Here is a 25,625-nt window from a genome sequence, read left to right as displayed (position 1 = left end):
GGATTAAGTGGATGACAATAAATTGCAATCTACTCATTTAATTTTTACTACGTTACATTCTTCTGCACAATGTGTGTATGCTAGCGGCCCCGCCTCCACCCACCAAGACAGAGACTGTATGATTTACAAAGGGGTTCACTTATATGAAACAAACACGTCAAGGTGCTGAGACCAATGCACAGAGTGAACCTTCTTCCTGCCTGTTTGCAGGTGAGAGACGAGGAAAACAGACACGCATGCACATGGCAATAAATTGAGGCTGGCAAAATTATCAAGTTCATTTTCATTCATTGTGTGATTTATTACTTTTTTATCTTCCCAGGCCCTTGAGACATTTTTTTCCTGAACGAGAAATCTTGTCACGTTAATTTTGCAAGATCTGGCAGGATAATGTTAAAATATTACTTAAAAAAATTGCCAATTCAATATGTATACATTTTTAGTATTATGGTGACAGTTTCACACTTTTTTTTAAAAATCCAAATATATCTGAGGTGGAACAAAATCCTGGAGCAGATAGCATGTAATTTTCAACAGAATCCCAGTCACGGACATTATTTGAGCAGCATTTAATCTAAAATTATACACAACATCCACCTTACTATCTTAGAATGTTCCATTATGTTAATTGGTTTTGATAATTAATGGAACCAGCCATTACAGAGATAAAAAGAACATGCAAATTACACAAAAAAATGTAAATTATTAACAAAAGAGAGTGGACAAGATTGCTGTTTACAAATCCCTGACATTTCATGGTGAGGATTTGTATTTTCTTTGTTCTGCACACACGTTACAGCTGAAAGGTTTCTCTTTCAGTTTGTTGCCAATAGTCCAAAACTTTACACAGATTCCGCGCCAGAGTCACTGAAAACCGTTTATAGTTGACCCTGACCACTCATGTACTTAAAACTGTGTCCAATTTGCTCTTATGGTTTTGCCCTGGAGATTTCTTCTATCGTACCTTACCTCCAGATGTGCAAAAGAGCAGACTGAGGGTGCTGTCAGATTGAAAAGGGAGATTTGAAGGATTTAAGGACAGAGGTTGCTTTGATCAAGATGGCAGCAAAAAGACAAAAACAACATTATTATGACAGTTACAATGCAATTCAGCCACTACAATACAATCAAGGGTTTTGGATAGGATTACCAAAGATGTGTATCTGTTGCTCTAAATGCAGCTGGATCAAGTGAGGGAGCTTTTGGTTTGGATGTTGTTGTTGATGTTGAGTCAGCAAAGTAAAAATTATCAAGATAACCCCCAGCCCTAGTTTACAGGCGACTCTTGGCCCCAGGTATGCTTCCTCACCCTACCACTACATCCTGTAAGTAGCCGAAGTGGTGGGGTGCAACGAAACCAGCATAGGTATCCATCCATCCATTTTCTATACTGGTTGTCCTCATTAGAGTCACGGGGTCAGAGCTTCCCCTAGGATTTTTTAAAGGTGCGGTGGCGGCTGCATGGGAGGTCAGCCTGCCGCTGCTGCGTGCCGCTGCTGCGTGCCGCTGCTGCATGCCGCTGCTGCGTCTGACATTTTTATTTTGTTATGACAAATAACAACCTTTGAGACTTATTTGTTTGACTTATTTCAACAGCCAGCAGAACATGAACCGAGAACATAGCAAAGCTGCTCAAGGCAACGTTGCTGAGAGCTCTTAAACTGAGAGTCTGAAACATCAAGCCTCCTTTTGTTACATTAACTACTTAGCCAAATAATAGTACAAAGTTTTGTACTATTTGACACATACCTGTATTTAATTTGATGCCTGTTTTAGAGTAATACAAATAAATGGGAAATGAATTGTTCAATAATATATGTTTTAGTACACAATAGCACAATTAACAAAATAAAATAACAATTTAAATATTTTTGTTATAGAAAACAGTATAAATTCAGAGTCCAGGTTTATGATAGCGCAGGTGTATCCAACTTCCAGCTCTATTAAAACTACTTTAAAAAAAGAAATGAGAGGCGATCTATTTGTGTTTTATGTGATTGGCAACATTTAATTTGCACTTTATTTGCAAAGCACATCTCTGCTCAGTGTGCTCATTTGTCATTAAATACGGGTGTCATGTTTGAATAGAACACTTATAAAAGTACTAGAAAACAGTATAAATTCAGAGTCCAGGTTTATGATAGCGCAGGTGTATCCAACTTCCAGCTCTATTAAAACTACTTTAAAAAAAGAAATGAGAGGCGATCTATTTGTGTTTTATGTGATTGGCAACATTTAAATTGCACTTTATTTGCAAAGCACATCTCTGCTCAGTGTGCTCATTTGTCATTAAATACAGGTGTCATGTTTGAATAGAACACTTATAAAAGTACTAAAAGGTGATGCGAAATGTCCTGTTTTCTTGTATTGAAGAAAGCAATAAAGATGTCCTGGTCCTGGTTTTCCTGCATGAGACACAATTCCTGAGAGGCTGCCGTGTGGGTGGCTTTTTGAATTAGTGTTGCCAAAAAGCTGCAAAAATTCCAAGACAAAGGAAAACATACTTATGCATTGTGTTGCTTAACTGCAGAGTTGAAGTATCATAAAATTAGTGACATCATGCACAACAGCGGTTCAAATTCCCAAATTTCCTAAGACTTTATAAGGAAGATTTTCCTCATAAATATAGGTTACATTCCAAAACTTATCAAGCACTGGGTCAAAAAAGATGAATATTTGATGCACGGTGGTCTAGTAGTTAGCACGTTGGCCAATACAGGAACAGCCTGGAGATCGGGAAGACCTGGGTTCGATTCTCCCCTGGGCATTTCTGTGCGGAGTTTGCATGTTCTCCCCGTGTGCGTGTGGGTTTTCTCGGGGCACTCCGGCTTCCTCCCACATTCCCAAAAACATGCAGGTGAGGTTAATTGGCAACTCTAAATTGCCCATAGATTGCCCATAGGTATGACTGTGAGTGTGACTGTGTCTATATGTGCCCTGCGATTGGCTGGCGACCAGTCCAGGGAGTACCCCGCCTGTCGCCCGAAGTCAGCTGGGATAGGCTCTGCTCCAGGATGAAGCGGTATAGAAAATGGATGGATGGATGTTGTCCAGCTGCTCCTCAGTCTTGCCCTTGCGCTTTGCCATCTCCGCCTTCAACTGCCTGTTGCGCACGGCACATTTTTTTTACCTTATATAGGAAATAATAGGCGGTGACCTATGCAAATTGGGGCTCACATGCACGGGCATCGCAGTTGGCATTCATCAACCTAAGAACACCGGTGCGAACGATTATCCCTACTTAAGAACGTGTCGTGAATGTGGCGCAGTTTCCAACCCGCGCCTTCTTAAGTACAGTTCTTAAGAAGACTTTTAAGAAGATGTTCGTGAATGAGGCCCCATGTCTCCTCGGGGGCTTCGTATCCGTACCGTAGGTCCCTGTGTAGTTCTGTTTTTGCAATCTTTTTTAAAAAGAATTTCGTGTCTTTGTTTAAGGATAGTATTGTAATATAACAATTTCATATCTATACAGAAGAGGTATACTTTAAATGTATTAAAATTATAAGCATCTTAGAGTAAACTTCGAGTGTCATTTGAGTATCTCATTGCCTGGCCAAGTGTTGTGGTTTTTGGTCAACATAATACGGTTACCGGTACAGCTGCCAGCCATAGCTGTACAATTTTCTTTTTGCATTTCATGTTTGGTAATACAAAAAATATAACATTGTGGCAAGTGTTAAAATTGTTCTTCTTCTTGTAACGGTATTATTATTTAAAATTTAGCTTCTATTTTGATTTTGATATTTTTGTTCAGGCACAGGTTGGCCACCACCCGGCGCGTCATGCAGGACCCATTACAGCAATATGGCGACCTCTAACACCAGATCAGTTTTGTTTGTGTGTCTGGGTAAGCTACGTACTTTCAAATTTAACGAAGCACAAAGGGTTGACAGTAGTAGACCGTGGACACATTTATTAGTATTTAATTAAATATTTTTTACGTTGTGTGGTTTCTAGTGGACACAAACGTGCTAACTAAAACGTAGGAGTCGTGAACTGACGAAATGCTCAGGTGAACGTTGCACTACTATCCATTTCAATGTTTACTCTTCCACTGGCATTTTGTTTCGAGAGAAGGCATAGCAACTTTTCCTTTGTTCATAGACGGTCAGGAGCGAAAGGGTGTGTAGAAACATCATAACGGCTATGAAAGCTCAACTTGACTGAGCAAGCGAAGCCTTAAAAGATTGATTGATGCAGTGCTATTGTGTGATACACGAAAGAAAACACCTCTTGACATTAAGATGTTATTACAACGGGATTTTGGGAGGACGGCGTGTTTGGTTTCGGTTATATAATAACCTGTGTAGTTATATTGAAATGTTTTCTTTTATAGGGAACATTTGCAGATCCCCCATTGCAGAGGCCGTCTTCAGGAAGATGGCAACTGATGCAGGTGTCGGCGACAAGGTATCATTCTTCAATGTTTCATGGTGCTAAATTACAGCATAGCACACATTTTATCAGTGTCTGCTGTCAAAATAAGTATTAACATTCACTGACAGCAGCATTTGACAGTATCATGAGATGTAATATAAATGTTGCTGTACCGATATGATAATAATCTTTAGCTTTTATTGACTGGTGCGTCTCACTGTGTTTGTTCATCATATAGAAACGTGTTCAATAATTATATTGTCTAAAAGATACCCTATTGTGTTGTTGTGAGATCAATTAATACAGCTTTTTATTGCATCTACACTGTATAGTAATTAGATGAAGTTTAGGTGTACTTAATGGTGGGGGTGGTGAATCAGACCATCAGCACAATGTTTGTCTATAGCTAATTTGAAAGGAAATCCAGGGGTTTGAGCTATAAAAGACAAATAAAATAACAGCATGAGTGATTGTAATAAAGTACCAAGATGTGTCTTTGCAAGTAATCAACCCTCGAATAGATTATAATACAGAGGCTGCACCACCCTCCACGGACGGACATGAGAGAAATCATTTTTGTTGTGTTCTTGTTCTCTGTGCTCTACTCTGCACAGTGGAGGATAGACAGTGCTGCCACTTCCACCTATGAGATAGGAAACCCCCCTGATGATCGCGGTCTAGCCTGCATGAAGAGGCACGACGTGCCCATGAGGCATGTGGCCAGGCAGGTATGATCACCCACCTTTGCTCTGTGTTGTTGCAGTGGCTCATAGACAGTGGCGCCACATCCGACTGGAATATAGGCTGCTCGCCAGATGGCCGTGGGCTGGCCTGCCTAAAAGGGCATGGCATTGAGACCAGTCATAGGGCTCGACAGGTACAACCACATGTTGCGTGGTTTTCACTCACTACATTGCCATTTGTGTGTATATGTTGGATGTCGGTGCGATGTCCTGCAGGCAACATTTTGTGGATGCTTATCAACTTCACAAACGTGCAGCCCAGCCTTTGACGAGTGAGAGGATGACTAGCCACAGTGCTAAGAAGACAGAGAATGGAGACACTCAGCCCCCGTCTCATTTTTATGGGCGTCTGGCACATTGTAGACATAAAATGAACAAAACCCAGCAAAAAGGCATACTCTATAACGAGACAAATATGAAATGTCGATACTAAACTAGAAGTGGTGTGAAAACGTGCTTGCCCCCTCCTGTTTTCCAGCATGAACCGCCTTTTGCCTCTTAACTGAGGCAAGTGAGGCCTGCAGTTCTTTGGATGATGTTGTTGGGTCTTTTGTGACCTCTTGGATGAGTCAGCACTGCGCTCTCAGGGTAATTTTGGTTGGCCGGCCACTCCTGGGAAGGTTCACCATTGTTCCATGTTTCGCCATTTGTGGATAATGGCTCTCACTGTGGTTTGCTGGAGTCCCAAAGCTTTAGAAATGGCTTAAGTACCTTTTCCAGACTGATAGAGCTCAAATACTTTCTTTCATTTGTTCCTGAATTTCTTTAGATCTCGGCACGATGTGTAGCTTTTGAGGATCATGGTCAGTTATGCAAATTAGACAATTACGTCAACTATGACAGTTTCTGACAGTACTAGTCTCAGTATATAAAGCTCTTATCTTTTCTAGGCTAATCAAAGTGTACAACTGGGATACAGTGACCTCTTGTGACCATTTGTTGAATTTTAGGGTCCACTCGCAGGATTTAGCTTCAAAGTTTTGACAGAAACCATAACAGTCTACCTGGCCTTGACTGTTGACCCCAAAATAATCAGCTGCAAGCACCACTTGTGTCTCCATGTTTTTGCAGAATAACTAGTCGGAAATGTCATACTAAAGCAGGGGGAGAGCAGATCATTATGGACAAACATAAATATGAGGTGGCTGGTGGCTGTTACTCTTATTTAATCTTTCCAAAATTTGTCAAATAGCTCGGAAGAATGTAAACAGCAGAGCCGTCAGCCCTTCCTTTTTTAACAAGTGGCCACACGCCATGAATCACATGGCAGCAGTAGGAGGAACCTGCCATAAATCTTGTACCCTGTCACCCTTTGTCATGTTTCAAATCCTAAAGCAAACCTAAAATTTCAGGTTTGTTTGTCCATGAGTTTTTCCCCGGTTCCTCAGATCTCTTGTCTTACTACTTCTTCCCTCTGCAAACCTGTCCATTTAGCTCGTGGTGTAATCTCCTCAAAGCTGAGCTGCAGAGTCTCAGTCCTTGTCCTCACAATGAGCTTTGACAAGCGCTTGCGTTTTCATCATTGCCTCTGTGGCCTCCCTTTTATTAACCGTTACTGCCTTTTCCTTCCAGTCCCTTCTTTTTCCCTCTCATTTGTGTAAAGTGGTAAAATTGAGACCACGTTAGTAGAAGAAATCAACAAAAGATCCGATCTTCGTCTGTTTTAGATTATATTTGCGGAGTGTCTTTCCTTCATCAACAACGTGCTTTTAGGGAATAGAATTTTTTATACTCGTCAACATATGAGGAATGAACGTGTCACTGGGCCAAAGCACCACCATCCCTCAAATTTGGCCTGTCGTCATTTTGTTTTTGAAGGATAACAGGTTTGTTCCAAGCCAAGCAGAGCAGAGCACCGCCTTTCCCAGCAGTTGATATTTGTTGTTTATAAGGCATCGTTAGTGAAAGGAAAGATCAACAGTTCGGTATCTGCTTTCACTCGGGGTACTTGTCATCTCATCGTGGGTCAAAAAAGGTGTCACTCAGCTGGAATCTTTTTTGTTTAATTTGGACGATTAGCGGTGTTTCATTTGAGTGTGAGAATGAAAGGTAGCGAGGAACAAGCAAGTTCAACCCAGGATTACCACCATCTGGGCAGTCAGGGGGGTAAAGTGATGGAGACTCAAGTACAGGAAATGTAACAAAGTGATGTGTGGCTCGTATATGGAGTCTGAACAACACCTGAAAACCAAACACTGACCACATTACAAGTTGTGTGGCAATCCGTATTCTACAAACTGTGCATGTTTAACTTCCTATATCTCCTCTTTGGCATCACTGCAAATCGATTTTCCAACTTTTTCAAAATTACTCTAGGCACTGGCTTTTCTTCTTTGTTTTCACAGTAAATTATCAACAAACACAAGATAGAAAAACTGTAATGCGCTGTGAAGCAGCTGTTTATAGCTGTGCTAATTTTATGTTGTTTCCAGAATTGTCTGGTAGTTGAAATCCTTAAGGTTCCCCAGTCAGTTTGGGGGATATCAGTGGTTACTGGTGGTCTTTGCAACAAACAATCGAGCAGCCATCAATGGACATATTTGAAAGACTTCTGCATTTAAATGTGGAAAACCAACTTGTGCGTTATAGACGATGGGGACTAATTTAGTTAGTTTTACCCCCCGAACAGTCCAGAATTTATGGTATGGTTTACATGCAGAAAACAATACAAAATAATTATAAATGACGAGTGAGTGGAGAAATGAACATTTAACTCACATCACTAACAACTCTTTTACCTTTATTGAAAACTCTTGTTGGAAAAAACGGCCTGGAGCAGACAGGTAGGAGGGGATCTACACCAACAACATCTCAACATCTTTGAGCATTTGTAATCTCTGTTTTGTTTCAGCTTTGCTTCTTTCTCTACATTAGTCTCATTGATTTCGCTTTACCCCTTTCACTACATTAGCCTCGTTGATTTCTTGTTTCTTCACGAGGTGCAACTTATTGTCGATGCTGACTTAGCGGACTGGATCGGCCACAAGGATGCAACCTTCAAACTTGGTGTTGAGTTCTTTCTTGAATTGAATAGCGTTCCTCACCTTTATCAAAGTGCTGCTGGCACTTGCAACTTTCTTAGGCCCAATGGCGGCTATTTATCCATCGCTCTCAAATAATGGATGAAGACTGAGTCAGTAACGTGTGGGATGCTTTGTTTTTGTTGTCTGATGCTGTACAGAGCAAACGGACTAGTTTGTTACATGCAATCCTTTGTGATCACAAAACCTTTAAAACATTTATGCCGTGTCAACCGTTGGCCCATGGGGAGCTCTCACTATGTAATGGCTTGAGGGGTCTATTGATTGCGCAAATGAAATCGCTACAGCAGGAAATGTTGGATCTGCGCACAATGCGACATAAGTACGACATGAACTGAAAAACCTGCAAAAACACATTGGAGCGATAAAACAGCAGAATGACAGCCTTCAAGAGGAGGTTAAACACCTGACGGAGGGAGGAAAATAGAGAACATCGCAATTAAATCAAGGTATTACAGGATAATAATACTGCCTTGAGCGCCGCTCTTAAAGAAGATAATGAAGCAAAAGAGAATATCATTGAGCAAATGAAGAACATGACAAAAAGTGGATCAGAATGCACGAATGAACGATGTGATCTTTACGGGGCTCCGAATTAAACCCAGGTCGTATGCCAGGGCAGTCGGGAACAAAGAAGAACCAGATGAAATGGATGTCGCTTCAACAGAGTAACAAATTGCCAACTTTCTACATTCAAAGGAGGGGGACCTAGACACCCACAAATTTAAAACCGCACTGCTGAAACAGGGAAAGAAGCTGAAAGGAACACATGTCTACATGAATGAGCATGTGACGAAACACAATGCTGACATTGCCAAAAAAGCACGAGACTTGAGGAAGCAGAGAAAAGTCCAAGGCGCTTGGAGAGTCAACTACAAAATATACATCAAGCAAAATGGAGGACCAGAGGCCAGAGTGCCTGTTGTCAAAGACATCAAGGACATGGAAAAGTACTAAAGATCATATCACCAAGACAACAAGGAAAAGGGACACAGCGCACAAACAAGTGATGCAGAGGGAAGGATTACATTCATTATCATTTCACATCATCAGCACGTCACAAGGGACTGATCAACAACAGCACTGGATTTATTCATTCATTCATGATTTAATTTTCTTGCTTAATCCTCACTAGGGTCGCGGGGTATGCTGGAGCCTATCCCAGCTGACTTTGTGCTAGAGGCAGAGTACACCCTAGACGGGTCGCCAGCCAATTGCAGGGCACATACTGTATAGACAAACAACTATGCACACTCAAATTCATACTAATGGACAATTTAGAGTCTCCAACTAACCTAACGTGTGTGTTTTTGGAAATGTGAGAGGAAACTGGAGTACCCGGAGAAAATCCACGCACGCACGGGGAAAACATGCATACTCCACAGAGAGATGCTCAACGGAGATTTGAACCCAGATCTTCCAGATCTCCCAGATCTCCCGACTGTGTGGCCAAGCACTGGATTTAGGAACCCATTTATCTACATTTAATGACACTCAAAATATAACACAAAAGTTTGCAGGACAAGAAGATTTACAATTGGAAACCTTTTGCTGTCCAGACCACAAGCAATGGTGAAATGATTGCTGTTACCGCACGGAGGAGCAATACAATAATAACTTTAATATCGACAATAAGTTGTCAACATAAACAGCAGAAGTATGTATGCAAATTATAACATCAAGTAATATAATTTCTACTACGTTACACTCTTCTGCACTCTGTAATTATGCTAGAGGCCCCACCTCCACCCACCGAGACAAAGAGACTGTATGACTGAAAAAAGGGCTCACGCTGTTCATGTCATTGTTCTGTATAACAGACGCGGCAAGGTGCTGAAACCAATGCGCAGAGTGAAACCTCTTCCTGCCCTTTTGGAGGCAGGAGACGAGGGAAACAGAGACACATGCACATGGCAATATATTGAGTTAATTTTCATTTATTGTGTGATTAATTTATTTATTTATTACGTCCAAGGCCTAGTACGCTGACTGAGAAATCTTGTCAGTTTTAATCTCGGGACATGAGATTTTGTGACACGCCTAATGTATTGTGTATCGAAGTCAGGACGTCTGTGACTTGGGGCTTGTGGTGACCTTTTTGCATTGATGGGAGGTCGACCCAGTCCTTCTAGGTGCTTAGTCAGTATTTGGTACCTTCATGTTTGTCTGCTTATATACTGTAGATATAGCAAGCCTTCTTTGAGTAAAAATTGTTTTTTAGCTCCACATATAACATTAGAGGGCTGAAGAGTGTAATGAGTGGCGCTGTTTCGTAGGGAATGTTGGCCACTGCCACAAAAGTTTTTAATGTCATATGGTGTAAAAGCATTTTTGTGTAAAGACCCAAAGTTAAAGCTCCCTTTCGTTCCGCATTTGTCTCCCACTTCCAGGTGACCAAGGACGATTTCATGAACTTTGAATTCATTCTCTGCATGGACGAGAGCAACTTGAGGTGAGCTTTGACTTTTTTGTATGAATTTGGCCAGAGCTTTCTGTACACGCTGGAGTCATGTGTCGAGTATTCCCAGTCCCTGGTCTTGTAATGGTTACCGCAGACTAAAATGAGGAACATGAGTCAAACCAGGCCAGAGAGGTACTTTTACAAAAATGTATTTTCATAGTTTATTTAGTTTTACCAGAACATTAACAAAATGTTGACATCCACAACTCACATTTTGTTACTTAAAAAATCAACAAAAATGGTTTGTCCATCTGCAGTTTGTCATTTACAATGCATTTCGTCCTAGTGTGTGTCACATTACCGAAAACCAGGCTAGCGGTTGACAACCTTGGTGACCCCTGAACTAGGCCGGCCAGTAAAAATGTCTCGCAAGTTGATGTATCCTTCTCCGCCACAAATTCCCAGTAACATTGAGCTATAACTAACCAGTAGATGAATGCTGCCTTTTAATTGAGCAATATCCTTCCTTAAGCTTATTCCAAAGGTCAGGGGGAGGGATATTTTTTGCTACTTTGAACGTTTAAGGATCATTTTGAGATCACATGCCCACGGCAGATCTGATCTGTAAGCAGCTTACCGAGTTCTTTGGATGCCTCGTCTTTGCTCTTTAGGCACCCCCCCCACACCACCCTATTTCTCTCCCACATATTTTTCTCGGCAAATGTTAATCTGACCAGACTGAGAAGGGGAACTTATCCTGAACAATAGAGTTCTCAGGTCTGGTTTTGTAACTCATGTGTGGTATTTATAAATGTGAGGGGTCGGTACTCTTGATGGTAATAAAGATAAGACAACGGTAAATAGTCATCCCCAGACAATAAAATAATACAAAAAAAACCCCAACAACAACAAAATATTACACGTCCATGTTCACTTTTTTGTCATCATATTTACGTATCTGCATCGATACTATTGGTTGGAGTTGTGCCATTTCTAAATGTCTGGCTGTGATACATAATACAAACAACGCTTTTCCCCCTTGTCCTTACAGCGACTTGAAACGGAAAGCAAACTTGGTGAAAAATCACAAAGCTAAAATTGAACTCCTTGGTTCATATGACCCGCAAAAGCAGCTGATCATCAAAGATCCATATTATGTAAGTTGCTTGTTTTTTTTGTTTTTTTTTGTCCTAAATATAACTGCAAATGTAAAGAGTTTACTGTTTTATGCCATGTTTGGATGCCCTCAAAACTATTTTGAATACAGCATGTGCAGCTGAACTCCATAATGGGTTGGCCGTTGAAAAAACTGCTCCGTAAACCCTAGTCACACTAGAGGCAGAATGAGCCGGAATCCCGTTGGAATGAAAATTTCTAGTTTATTCCTGGATATTCAAAGTGCATTCGAAAAATTCAGACTGCATTCTGAGTGCATTTTACATACTTGGGCCCATTCTTGTGGCCAGCCCGAATGTATTGATCATGCTAAAAGGAGCGTTCGAAGTGGAAAAATATTGAACGCCATTTGAAAGGTATTCTAACTGCACTCTGATTGCATTCTAAATATTCCTACGGTATTCCAACAGCATTCCAAACATTCTGATCGCATCCGAGGGAGAACCGAAACCATAAGCCACTTAAATCCTGCCAAATGTGACTTGAAATAGCCGGAATGCAGTTCGAATGCATCTCAATTGCTGCTGGAATATATTTCGATATTAAAATAATTGAGCTGGAATGCACTTTAAATGCAGTCGAAATGTCCCAATTTTCTCTCGAATGAGTAATGTAATTTGGAACACATAAAAATGCAGCCAGCTGCTGCTGACGTCACGGCATCGTGTCATGCCGCCGAAGAAAAAAGGAACCAAGGTGACCACTGGCCTCCAGGCAGAGGTGTTGCAACACACCCACACATGTTGGGAACTTTGCTGTTCAGCTCTTTGTTAGAAAACAGCAAATCATTCAAAAAGTACTGAGGCACAGTTGGATATGTGCATTCACGAGTTTAAAGAAGTTCAAATTAAGTTCACCTGTAAAGGTGTAAGTTACCTTTCCACTATATGGTCAAGTTTACCTTGACATCAACACTTAAATAAAAATAGAATATGCCACAAGGTATCCTTATCCCACCAAGGCTGGATTGTCGGTGTCGCATCGTAGCCTGGTTTTTCCGTTGAGAGAGTGAGAAAACTAAAAGTTAGCTATTATTAGTTGTCTGCAAGGAAGGATTAGAATTTCACAGGAAAATAATGATCAACAGATCTCTGGAAGATTACTGGAAAGTTTTTTTTGTAATCAGTAAGTAAGTCTTTTCATCAGTCAGATGTTTTTGTTGTCAAATTTTGGCACAGACACATCGTTATTTGGGCATAAGTGTATTCATAATATGTGTTCTGTAAAAGAAACATTTTGGATCCTTTTTGAACACTGGAGAAATCAACACGTTTACTTGGGTTAATCTTGTGTTGAAAGGATTGACCTCATCCACATGCTATCATTTCAGCAATTTGGCTTTCTTTTCCTCTCAATATCTTTCATCAAAGTAATCACAAAGTGTGAGAAATGAGAGTGAAGGCAACATTTTATTCGAGCTGATTATGAAAAAGAAACATTTTGCTGCTTTTGGGAGCATTGCCTTTTGCTGCACGTGCTGTTTGCCAAGTTTGTTTCAACCGATATCGTGTTGGCGTCTTAAATAGAAGCCAGTTGGCATCTGGAATCTGTTTCCTTCAGGGCAGGTGATAAAAAATATTGAAATGACATAGAACGGTTTTGGCCACATCATACACAGTAAATGGCCTTAACTTATAATGTGTATATATTCACTTTTGTTTTTGTTATAAAAAAAAAGGCAGCTGTTCTTCACTTCAGTGCTGTGACATTTCTCATTCTTTTTTTTGGCTGCAGGGAAGTGATGCAGACTTTGAAAAGGTGTACGAGCAGTGCCAACGATGCTGCAAAACATTTCTGGAGGTGAACTCCTAATGTTGTAATAATTGGCTGTCACGGTCACGTGCTTTGGCCATGTCACACAAACACGCCATCACCGTAACTCTGTAACTAACTGTGGTCAGTGTCACGAATGGACCACCACCACACTTTTTTTTGTTGTTGTTGTCGAACTTCATACCGCATTGTTTACTAGAGGAGCAATCCACGTGTTGAAATAAAACAATACAACTCACTCAGGTCATCTCTGTTTTTGTGGAAGCAGTGAATGAGTCCAGTACATTTATTCAACCCTGAGGTCAACGTCAGTGTTTGTTTACTTTTCGCAACTTGATTCAAACACGATAATTACTGGAGGAGGGGGGGCATTTTCTGATTATTCAGCTCTGTCACATCAATTATCCATCCATCCATCAATCAATCAAACAATCAGCTAGTGTTTAGAGTCTATAGCACAAACTTAGCAGTCTTGCCTAGTCCATTTACTAAGAACTACAGTAATCCCTTGTTTATCGCGGTTAATTGTTTCCAGACTATTCCACGATTAAGTGAATTTCCACAAAGTAGGATTCCTTCATCTTGAATATTTTTGTACTTACGGTATAGAAAACCTGAAAAATGTATTGAATAAATAAGATGTTTGAGAAGTTAACACTAAAAAATGTCTTCAGTTTGCGTCGTCACTTGTCTTTGAAGGGTGATGGTGGTTCCTGCAGCCAAACCAGTTGTGAACCACTGGTCTAAAGAAGTGGAGAAGGAAGGATGGGTCACTGAAAGCAGCATAATGCGTTATGCTTCGTCATTGTTATACACTTGTAAAAAGAAGTATGCCATTTGTTTGCTCACATGTGGTGACAGAGTACAAAGGGCCTGCTAGACATTTGCTGTTTTTATTTTTGTTTCTTTAACCACAATGTACTGAGCAGCCAGCAGCAAGATGTGTGTCGCATTTGCGGTTCTATGATTATTAATCACACTTTTCTACTTTGATATTAATAGTACCATTTAAAAAAAAAAAAAAAAAAAAGGCTGTATGTTTGACATACGACCTTGACTTCAGTTCACAGTTCTCTAAAGATCTTAGAAGTATGCATGGGTGGGAAAAATACATAACCCCTTGTTTCAATGCTTTTCCTATCAGTCGTCGTCGGAAGATGATTGTGTCGCTTATGTTAAAACAAAACAAAAAAAAAAAAAAACATACAGTGACATTCCTTGGTCTTACCACAACTTAATTGTCTTGATGATCCATCCCAGATGCATCCGAGCCCAACTCAGTGGCGGAGCCAGAAATATTTCTTTGGGGTGGCCAAGGTGAGACCATTACTCAGATAGGGGTCGCAATAAGTTGATACCTGACTAGCCACGGCCACCCCACTGGCCACCCTGTAGCTCTTCCACTGCTTTTGGACCGTCTATTAGAGCAATTAATAGCTGAGCAGTGTGCCCGAGGACATGTTTTCAATGCATAGTTTCTGGATTCTGCTCACCATCATGGCAGCCAAACCCGCGCAAGATCAGCACTCTAGTTTTAACTCTAGACTCTGTGGTTTACATGCTCGCTCATGCTGCTACAGAGAGCTTCCGGAACGGACCAAAGTAATCATGGAAAACTAACCTACCGCTTGCAGTTCATGCAAGACGCGGTTTTGACAGATCCTCCACAAAATAGGCAGCTCTCTTCTGCTCTCCCACGGAAAGTTGTGTGCTGCAGTGAAATGCATCCGAGCAGAAATGGCGGTTAGGCTAAACTAATGTTCTGCACCACAGAGCCGCGTTTGTCAAAATTGTGGGGTGGCCGTAACCACCCTTAGGCACTCTCAGGCCACCCCAGTAGCTCCGCCACTGGCCCAATTAGGTTGCAGTACTTCTAGGTACAGTTAACGCAAGGCTTCCTGTTGAGAGTGCGTTTTTGCGAGAACAGGCACATCCAATCTGTATTGTATTGTGCGTCTTTGTCCAGTTATCTTTTTTTTATTGATTAAATTGTCTTAAGTCATATTAACCTTAATTCATTTCGTCCTTAAAAGTCCTTTATGAAAAATGCTGCAAGGGCTGCAAATCATTAGACAAGGGTGTAGCCAAAGTTTACAACAACCAACTGGTCGCTGGAGGGCTGCCAGTTTTATATCAGGGCGGCGTCCATCTCTGCTCTTCACTACTGATGATAGTGAAGATTGATTTAATTAATTTTTCAAGTAAATGTAAAATACCAAATATTTTGACTGGGAGAGTGTTCGGGGGCAGGTCAAAGATTAGAGGTTATTAGAGATGCTAGAAAAATAACATTCAAGGAGTTATTTCAAATAACTCAAAAGATGTGGGGTTTTTTTCTATGAAAGAGTAAAAATGAATACAGTAATGTAAAAATTGTAAGAAAGGGGTCGTAATGCTGCTAGAATAAGTCATTACGTTACGAGAAAGTGTTGCTTTTACATTTTATAGGAGTTAATTTCTTACTTGTGTGTAACAGCTAAGAATGTTGGAAAATGAGACAGCATTTATTACGCCCTCATTCATCAATAAGCTAAAGAAATTGGTTTTATTTACTACAGTGATGTGCGGTGAGGTTTACAGTATGTCTTAGGGTGATTTTTTTGTGGTAATACAGGTTGCTCAAGAGCATAACAAGAAAAAGATGAGAATCGTTCACTTTTGTTGAACATTTTGTTTTCAGATACTTTGTAGTCCCATTTATTTGTTTTATTAGCTGAAAAACGTGTGGTTTTACCTTTTGTATATGAAGTACATGCACCCTACCCTTCTCTTGGAAGAGCTGTGATGTTTTTTGTAAGTCTGCTCACCTTCTGGTGAGCTTATATAATCCATATAATATATATGTAATCTTAGCAGTCGAATTCATTCAGCTCAACATAAAAATATCTTTAATGCATTTGACTAGCTGCTCTCCAGCTGGTGCTGCTGCTGTCCAAAAAAAAGATTGCTTCTGCTCTGTATGGAAGAATGGCTGTGACAAGCACCTTCCAACTCACGTATGCCCTCACCTCTTCAGGATGAGAAGAGTACTGTAAGCGCCGTCCATATGACGTTTCTCTGTATTTCATTGTCCGATTAGCAAGAATGATGAATGTCACGCTTACATTAAAGACGTTACACAGGCTGTAGAAAGTCATGGTTTATAATTGTTTCTGCAACATTATATTATTGGCAACATGCTGAAAAACAATAACTGGTATGCGGCAAGATCCAATTCAGATGGTAGGCGCACTAAGACCGTGGCAGCCTCACTTTGGATTTCTTTCCTGTATTTAACCAGGAAATGTCCAAATTCAGCTATGTTTACTTTAGTAAAGGTTAAAAATGATTGCAACCATACAGAAAATACATTTATAATACAGTTCAATAGACAATATTTACTTTATGTTACTTGTTTTTTCATTTTTCATCATAAGGCTCTGCGCTCCACTAATAACTATTAATCTTACCAGCAATTAACTTCCAGTATTACTAACTACCAATTTGATATCGCTATGATGGTGATAGCTTAACTCCGAATGGATTATTTGGGCGTTTTTGTTTGAACGAACGGAGCTTGGCGAGCGTTCCGGAACGGATCACGATTGAGATTGAATTCCACTCTTAATAAATATCTGATTCTGTCATCATAGTGTTGTACGCTGCCACAAACTCAATTTATGTTCCAGAATTGAACCCAACATACCGGCATAGAAAATGGATCGATGGATACCATCCAGCTTATCCTCACTAGGATTGCGGGGGTATGCTGGAGCCTGTCCCAACTGACTTTGGGCAATCGCAGGGCACATATAGACAAACAGCTCATACCTATGGACAATTTAGAGTCGCCAATTAACTTAACATGCATTTTTGGAATTCCAGAAACCGGAGTACCCGGAGAAAACCCACGCATGTGGAGAACTCCACACACATGCCCAAGCAGAGATTCAAACCCAGGTCGTCCCAGTCTCCTGACTGTGTGGTTAACATGCTAACCACCCAGCCACTGTGCGGCCCATACCAACCCTTATGATGACAGTGATAAAATATTGTAAAACGACAGGAGTTTTGTTTTTAAACTCCAAAAATATGCGCACAAACAGAATTATTCACACCAGCAGTTGCAAAGCTTCAGCATCTGCTAACATAAACAACAATGTGTCACTGGCAGCCATGAAAAGCATTGTGCTCAAACACATGTATTTATAAGGGCGTTTAAGAGGCATACCGTGGTGGCCGAATGTTGGCCACTCAGTCTGTGTTCGAATCTCTGTTTGCACTTCCTCCCACATGCCCTCACATTCCAAAAAATATGTGTTATGTCAACTGGAAACTCTAACTTGTCCATATGTGTGAATGTGAGTTTGAATGGTTGTCTATATGTGTACCCAGTGGTTGGCAACCAGTTTAGGGTGTACGCCGCCTCTTGCCCGAAGTCAGCTGGGAGCGTTATAGAAAATGGATGGATAACGGGCGGACTGTCACCTCATTGGAATGTCCTTCCAAAGAAAGCAAACCCATACCGAGTCCCACATACGGTATACGTAAGTACTGTCTGTTCCCACCAAAGCCCAAACCAAATCTCAGACATCTGATGCCACCGGTGACTAAATATTTGGGTCACCATTCTGGGAAAGAAAAAAACCCAGATTGAAACCCCCCCCTCAATCACTTCCCCTGACTTGATGTTCTGTTTGAGATGCCATCACCACCTCACCACCATGCTTGACCTGGCACGTGCTCATCCACATTCCACTCATTGAGACGGCAAAGCAGCACAGAGAGCATTGTTTTTGTACCAATTATATAATTTATTTAAATATATTTAGTTTTTTCATATATCTATATATACTTTGTATATATAGTACATACTGTAGCTGTATACCGCTGTATACCTCACGCATTTCATTTATAGTAGAGCTTATGGTTTGTTTTACACTCCAGGTACATCTCAAAAATATTTCAAGAAGTTTTATGTCTTGCAATTTTGATGATTATGGCTTACAGATCATTTTCAGAAAATGACAGTATTGTGAAAAAGTTTGATATTGGAAGTTCTGTATTATCTGAACCTTTTAAATGGTCCCTCAGTCTGCATCAGTAGGCTACACAATCATGGGGACAGTCACTGACACCATCCAATCAATACAACATATGGCTATCACTTGAGTAAGTGGTGATAAATATTGAACTTTTTCATGATATTGTTAGTGTTTGAGATGTACCCGTGTGTACATGTACATGATCATGGTCTACTGTGTATTCTTGTCATGGTTCAAATCTATAAATTAAGGCTTTCACAGGAGCTTCTGTGACTTCCCGCCGGCGTCGTCCGTGTGTTGCCAAAAAAAATGTCTCATGAGGCGACCAATAGATTAGACACGGTTGTCTTGTTCGTAAGCAAAGCAGCAGCCTCTGTCGATGTTTTGGGAGTGGGGGGGGGTTCGAGCAGCATCCGATGTGAGCCACGTCGATTATAAAGCCGACTTCAGTAGAAGGACTCCTGTGGGCTTGCTTTCAATCAGGGCTCGTCAGTATTTTAGGCCGCTTGTCCAACAAGTCCAAGGCACTTTTCCCCTTCAACAACATTCTGGATCGCGGATGTTCAGGCTTTAACCTTCAAAAAAAACAAAAGACAAATTCAGTACGCTCTCTTATTTGACTTGGCAGTCACTTTCTGAAAATTCTTTGGTTCTCCTAAGGAACACAAAATGGCATTTTATGAATTGATTTGCAAGGGATCTGCGACTCCACTCTTGCTTGTTCTGCTCCTCTGCACAGTGTGAATGCATTTTCATCCACTTCCTAGGTAGAGCTGCTCTGATATCTCTCTGATGCTGTTTTCAACGTCCTTGGCACTTCTTTTACAGTGCTCCATGTGTGTAAAATCTCATCAAAATGGTAGCATCTGTCCCTCAATCCGGTTTGCAATAAGTAACTATGAAACTAGCCTGTACATATTTATAGCAGCATACTGAGCCTGAGGAAATGTTATTTGTTGGAAATTGACATTTTTTTCAAGTCTCAAGTCAAGACAAGACAGGTCTGATGTCATAAGCTTGAAATCTTCGAGTCCTTAAAAGTCAAAAGTGCTGTTAAATGTTTAGTTAAGTGTTTACCAAATAAAATACCATGGCCTCGTAATTTGCAAAGGCAAATTAAATTCTCCTCGGTAGCATAGGGATGTCACAAGATACCAGATACAAGATACAAGATGTGAGATTAAAACGATTTCTCGTTCTCGTGGGCTCTAGGCCTGGAACGCTAATAAATAAATTAATCACACAATAAATGATTGAAATCTATCATTTTCCGGCCTCAATATATTGCCATGTGCATGCATTTCTGTTTTCCTTGTCTCTCACATCCAAACAGGCAGGAAGAGAGGTCACTGGTTGGTTTCAGCACCTTGGCATTTTGTTCCATAGAACAATGGCATGAACGGAGTGAGCCCTTCGTCTGTCTACGTTTCTTTTTTATATTTTTTCACTGTACTTTTCTTAAAAGTAATGTTAAAATGTTGTCTCGTCTCGTAGACCCAACGTCGTGCATCGCCCGTCTCGTGAAGGGAGTTGACACATCCTGCTGTTAATCACTGCCACTCTCCAGCAGTCTGCCGCTCACAGAAATGTAAGTCACACCCTTGTCGTTGGTTCTTTAACCTGATTGGATGTTAAGAGATGCATTCAATGAGGCAGATTCTGTGGGGAAATTTGGTGTCTTGCTGGAAATGATACAACAGTGGTCATGTTAGTTGAATGCTTTGAAAGGGGACACGGTTTACTCAACACTCACTGCAAATCTCAAGTATTCTCAAGTGATCAGACTAAAGTCCGAGTCATTGATGTCAAAGTCCAAGTCGAGTTGCAAGTCCTTGATGATATTGTCAAGTCTCGTCCAGAGTGAAATTGTGACTCAAGTCTGATTCGAGTCCACACCTCTGGAATATACCATAAAAATATCTGAAAAATAGCATATACAGTATTGCTATCAAATAGATGTAGCATACAGAAATATGCAAATAACCAAAACTAGTTTATTAAAGATGGCCTTTTGACTTGGACTATGGAAATAATATGATAATATTATTGTTATTTGACTGTTCTGAACTCCTGTTTCCGAAAGGGTCTTATTGAGCAGAATGCTAATGGTTGAATTTGAACATGCTAAACAAAGCTACATCGCATGTTTATGCAGTTCAACATGTCCGAAAAGGGAGCAGGAAGAAGCAGAGCTTGTTTAATCCTCCCCCTTCTCACGAAATGAAATTCTTACGAATTGGTAATGCAAGCCTTCTGCGTGCCGTAAATGTAATAGCAGTGTGGCCTGTTCCCCATCGTATTTTGTAGGATTTCATACAAAAGAATGTAAATAGTTCAGCACATGTGCAGTATGTCTGCCATGTTTGTGGAGTGTCCTTTTACAGGATTTGATGATTTCCTGTAACACCTGTGAACCAAACTTGACCGGGAAATTGTCCAGTTCTGACCAACTTTTTTTTTTTTTTGGTACAAATTCCTACAAAATCCTCACACGTGATAATATTTCATATCTTTGCACATGTCATCATTCAATATTGAAGTTTGATGATATATGAGCAGCACCTGTTAGCCTTCAGTGCATTGGGGGCTGCTGGCGAGCCGCGTGAGAAGCCGTGCGCATCTCTTTAAATCTGTGGAAAATAATTAAACAGGAGAGGTCCTTCATTGTGAGATAGTGTCTAACGTGCTCCTGGGAAGGGTAGCTTGCGTTGGACGATGAGCTTACATGCAGGTATCCTGCAATCTCTCTGCCGGTGCAGTTTGTGCACATGCTCCCTGCACTTGGGGCTGAAGTAGAGCGGACCTGAAAGACAACATGCAAGACGCATATTTCAAACCGCCAAACATTGCATTCAGATTTGAAAGCCTATATTTCTTAACACTCATCTGTCTTTGAAAAGCCCACTCTGACTTTCTCACACCCTTTGACACACAATGTAAATCCCATTAGGAAGGCGTACCTGTTAAATGTGTCACGTATTTCTCCATCTTTCTGAGATCTCGAAGGAGTACGGCTGTCAAAGAAGACAGGAAAGGAGTGTCAGCCTTCAACTCGATACAGTGCAACTTGTGAAAAAAGTATGTGGTCATTTTCGGGGTGCAATTGTCACCAGCACTGCTTTTATATGCCTGACAACGTATCTTCTAGCTCGGTCTTTGTTATTCATTTGTTCCAAAAAGTCAGATGAAAACTTTGAAAACAATTTTTCCCACAGGAATGTAAATCTAATTAATTAGTTCCAGACACCCAAATATATGAACAAAAATGACTTTTTTAGAGGATAATTATAGATTTACATGCAGAAGACAATGTGAAATGATTATAAACGACAAGTGGATGGAAATTATTGTTGATGCGAACTGCCTGTACATCCTGGTGAGATTGAATTCAATAGTGTTTCACCCCTTCTTTTTTAAAGTGCTGGCACTCACAACTTTTTTGGCACCATGGCGGGTTATATAGAAGTCGCTCTCAATAAAAAGAACGTGCAGAGTGAGTCAGCACATTGGTGACTCGATTTTGTGGAACAATACAGTTCAGGGCAAATGGACTAGTTTGTTACGTGCAAGTGTACAGTGTACGAAAACCATGGCAAAATTTGGGCAAAAAATTTTGGACAAAAAACCGAATCTCATGAAAATCGGGGCATACAAAAACCGAGGTTTGACTGTACGTTAGTTTAGATTAGTTTAATTCGGCCTGCAATTCACTCCCAATTATTTGCTTTTGGGGGGTACATATTTGGTCTAAATAGTACTTTGAGGGGAGTTTACCCAACCTCTTTCACCACGCGGATCACTTGCTTGCAAATGATGATGAAATCTTCTTGACTGACTCTGAAATCCTATTCCCATGCCAGTGTCGTATTGATCAGAATATAACGCTGCCTAGAGACGTTTTTTTTTGTAACCTTGACGTAGCTCGACTTCCCGTAGTTGACGTCATGATGTTGTACTTCTTTAGACAGCAAAATAGTTGCTGATACTGACCACTCCATTTATCCTTAATTGGTGCACATATGTGAAAGAAAAACAAATGAAGAAGTTGTAGTGGTCACAGTTTTAAAAAAGCCTCACTCCCCCCTGCCCTGAATCCATGTGTGAGTGAAACCACCAGTTTACTCCAAAATGCATATGAATTTAAATGTGGGTGAAAATGATAGCGTAGTGGTTCATCTCCTGCTCACTGAATGCGAGTGTGAGTGGTTGTGTGTCGATACGTGCCCTGTGATTCACTGGTGGCCAGCTCAGGTTATACCACGCCTCTCTCTCAAAAGTCAGCTGTGATAGGCTCTAGCTTTCCTGCAGCCTTCAAGGTGATGAGGGGTATGAACAACTTGATTATTTAGAAGCCACTTACTCATTTGTCCCTTCCTTCCCCCCAGGCTCCGTGGCATACCGAACACTGTCCTGTAACGGTCCATGGCTTATCTACTAGTGGACAAAAAATTATTCTAGAATTGTCACCCTTACTTGTCACTCAGGGTGGTAGTCTCACAGGTACTGCTTTTGCACCCTTGACACTTTAAACACCTTACAGCAGGGCTGACCAAACCTTTTCCACTGAAGGTCGCGTACAGAAAATGTATAAAATGTATGTGGGGTGGCCATGTTGTTAGTTTTTGTACATTAAAACCAAATCAATGTCGCTTAATATATATGCTAAGCTATCTGAATATTACAGGTGACAAAGCAAATTAGTGTAATATCTAATAAATGTCATTAATTTTATTTTTACAATATGGAGGGCAACCCTGCCTTAGAGTTAATAGAAATACATGACAGTAATATGTGTTACACCTTTTAGGGACAATGTTCCCATGTCCCTGACCTTACGTTTTACTGTTATACACCCTCGGCTTACCTTCATGGATACTGTGTATACCCATTACACATGTACTACCTGTATATATTGTAGAATATACTTTGTACTGGTTGTAAGCAACTTTAATGACTTCAAGTCACTACCAGGAAGTATTTGCCTTTTAATTTGAAAATCTTGTAACGACTATAAAACACCGTGACCGCTAGACGCACCATGTAACAGACTTTACAGCTTGGAACGCGGCCTGCACTCACCGGCAAGCTGATCCCCCTTGTCTGTTTTCAATCTGTGGAAATCCCTCTGCGCCACCAGGGGCGTCCTCCCCCGGTGGCTCCACGGGACCTGGTGTCTCTCCAGCACCGACGCTGTCCTCAGTCCCCGGCTCGTGTTCCAACCGGGCACCGGGGTCCAGGTCGGGGTCGCTGTGATGAGCGTGTACGTGAGAAGGACCAGTCCCACGGTGACATGCATGTGCAGTCCCCTCATATCTCCCACGGGATTAAAAAAAATGTACTCCTTCACTTTTTGTTTTGTAACAACGAAGCTGGTATCGCTGCAAGACAAGAGATGATAAAAGGGTTTCTCATTTAATTATGTTAGGAAAAATTCCTTTTGGGTTGGACAATTAACAGCCACAGGCACACCATGATAAAACTTTCCCTGCTGTGCATTCCACACAAACTACTTTAAAAGCCTTGTTTGTCTGGCAAGTACAAATCAATTAATAATGTTAAATGTAAGTCATTCTTTTAAAATCTACCTTAGTGTGGTGTTAATCCTCCTAGGTAAATGAATCCACTGCGTTCGTTATAATAAATAAAATAACTTTCCACACGCAAAAACAAAAAAAGCCAAAAACGTCCTTATTTAAAGTATCCACGGATGGAAAGTGGTGCAGGTCATAAGTGGGACATCCTGTGATCCGAGCGGACGTATAGAAAGTTGACGCGAGCGGACCCGAGGCTCCTGTGTTCCATGTCCGGATCAGAACACTCCATCAGCGCGCATCAAGTCGAGCCTACTTTTTATTCTGACACGCTGCCTCGTGTCCCCCAGTGGGTGACTCACTCTGCGCTGTCCGCGATCCCATTAAGACGCATTTTGTATTGGCACTTGAGGTTTGCTGACACTTGACACAAGTCCTCCTCCTTCCCTGTTCTTCTCCGTTATTCCATTTATCGCTCAGACACACCGGATACTTCCACTGAAATTACGCGGCGACGCACTGTTGCGTCCATTTTCTCCCAACGTGACCATACAAGAAGTGTGGCGCGCTTCTTTGGTGGTGCTTTGTAGTTGCTTGTCGGACTTTTTCCCTCATGAGTTGAAATTTACTTTGGTGCTGGTCTGCCCCGCCTTTTCTTTTTTGTCAGGGCGTGTATATTGGCCCCCATTAACCCCCCCCCCCCCCTCCCCCCCCATGCAAATTTGTCTTCAGGCGGCGGCTTTGCAACGCTGTTTATGGGAGTGACACAACAAATGGCCATTTGTTGTTTATTTTTAAAAGTATTTTATATAATAATTTTATAGTTTTTTTTCAACGTTGGGGGTGGGTGTGGGCTCTCCCTTTCGTGTCATGTGAGCATGGGGCCGTGCGTAAAAAGGCTTGGTGCTGAAAGGACAGCGCGCTCTTGTCACTCCCGTGCAGTGCGAGTGGTAGACCTACTTTATGAGGTTTAAGAATGTTCAGTGGCAAGTAGGGGCCAGGGGACATCCGCTGGACCACGCAGATTTGAACCCAGGAAATAGGCAAATGGGCATTTCCTGAAAAATGAATGCAAAATTAGAAAAAAAAAACTCATCCAATGTTTTGAATTTCATTAAAAGATAATTACAAATATAATAAATCAAGGCATGCTATGAGTGTATCAGGGGCATATTTAGCCATTTGGGAGGCATTTGAGGCATGAGGTCATGTATGACAATCAAGACCAAACCTCACTAGGCCTACAATTAAAAGAATGAATAAGAAATACTGTAAAATACATACAGAGATCACACAACGCTCATACTGGGTTAAAAGCCAAGGAGTAATATACATATTAAGATGTTAGGCTCTAAAGACTTCCATGTGTAGCAATATGCGTCGCTTGTGGAGTCATTCATCGCATGATTTTGTTGCATGGAATTGCACCTGATGCGGTGTGAGAGGTTGAATGTCAACACACGTAAACGTATCATTCTAATCTGTGCTACTTCCTTGGAATCAATGCAATAGGAAGATGATGTGGTTTTATCCAGTGGGAGATTTCACATCCTCACTAT

The 25,625-nt window shown here is 41.0% G+C and overlaps 2 protein-coding genes across 5 annotated transcripts; one reads left to right on the top strand and one right to left on the bottom strand.

Annotated features, from left to right (window-relative positions):
* Positions 1–3,777: 3,777 nt before the first annotated feature.
* Positions 3,778–16,619, top strand: acp1 (acid phosphatase 1). Of its 4 annotated transcripts, none has more exons than XM_054761503.1 (6): positions 3,778–3,847; positions 4,337–4,410; positions 4,992–5,105; positions 10,552–10,613; positions 11,614–11,719; positions 13,473–16,611. In XM_054761503.1, exons 1-6 carry the CDS (start codon positions 3,805–3,807, stop codon positions 13,548–13,550), a joined length of 477 nt encoding a protein of 158 aa, XP_054617478.1. In that variant the 5' UTR covers positions 3,778–3,804; the 3' UTR covers positions 13,551–16,611. The 4 variants fall into 4 exon arrangements, with proteins under 4 accessions (XP_054617478.1, XP_054617479.1, XP_054617481.1 ...); XM_054761504.1 differs by lacking the exon at positions 4,992–5,105 and adding an exon at positions 5,141–5,254 and having other exon boundaries at positions 3,788–3,847; positions 13,473–16,618; XM_054761506.1 differs by lacking the exons at positions 3,778–3,847; positions 4,992–5,105 and adding exons at positions 3,890–4,012; positions 5,141–5,254 and having other exon boundaries at positions 13,473–16,619.
* A 1,661-nt stretch (positions 16,620–18,280) lies between these two features.
* On the bottom strand, positions 18,281–24,703 carry LOC129172103 (ALK and LTK ligand 2-like). The gene is made up of 6 exons (XM_054761508.1): positions 24,121–24,703; positions 23,615–23,913; positions 21,496–21,549; positions 21,261–21,338; positions 21,098–21,165; positions 18,281–19,110 (listed from the first exon to the last, which is right to left on the bottom strand). The coding sequence occupies exons 2-5, from the start codon at positions 23,844–23,846 to the stop codon at positions 21,101–21,103; spliced, it is 429 nt and encodes a 142-aa protein (XP_054617483.1). The 5' UTR covers positions 23,847–23,913; positions 24,121–24,703; the 3' UTR covers positions 18,281–19,110; positions 21,098–21,100.
* Between the last annotated feature and the right edge of the window lie 922 nt (positions 24,704–25,625).

This window comes from Dunckerocampus dactyliophorus, chromosome 19 (assembly GCF_027744805.1).
Source record: "Dunckerocampus dactyliophorus isolate RoL2022-P2 chromosome 19, RoL_Ddac_1.1, whole genome shotgun sequence".
NCBI lineage: Eukaryota > Metazoa > Chordata > Actinopteri > Syngnathiformes > Syngnathidae > Dunckerocampus > Dunckerocampus dactyliophorus.
The sequence above is the reverse complement of the archived record's forward strand: the minus strand, read 5'-3'. Positions and strand labels throughout refer to the sequence as shown.

Excerpts from the sequence above, each read along its gene's own strand:
- acp1 (XM_054761504.1), top strand. The coding sequence starts at position 3,805 with ATGGCGACCTCTAACACCAGATCAGTTTTGTTTGTGTGTCTGG. Across the intron at positions 4,411-5,140 it reads ATGCAGGTGTCGGCGACAAG|TGGCTCATAGACAGTGGCGC; the intron begins GTATCATTCTTC and ends GTGTTGTTGCAG. Across the intron at positions 10,614-11,613 it reads ATGGACGAGAGCAACTTGAG|CGACTTGAAACGGAAAGCAA; the intron begins GTGAGCTTTGAC and ends TTGTCCTTACAG.
- LOC129172103 (XM_054761508.1), bottom strand. The coding sequence starts at position 23,846 with ATGAGGGGACTGCACATGCATGTCACCGTGGGACTGGTCCTTCTCACG. Across the intron at positions 21,550-23,614 it reads CAAGGGGGATCAGCTTGCCG|CCGTACTCCTTCGAGATCTC; the intron begins GTGAGTGCAGGC and ends CTTCTTTGACAG. Across the intron at positions 21,339-21,495 it reads ATACGTGACACATTTAACAG|GTCCGCTCTACTTCAGCCCC; the intron begins GTACGCCTTCCT and ends GTTGTCTTTCAG.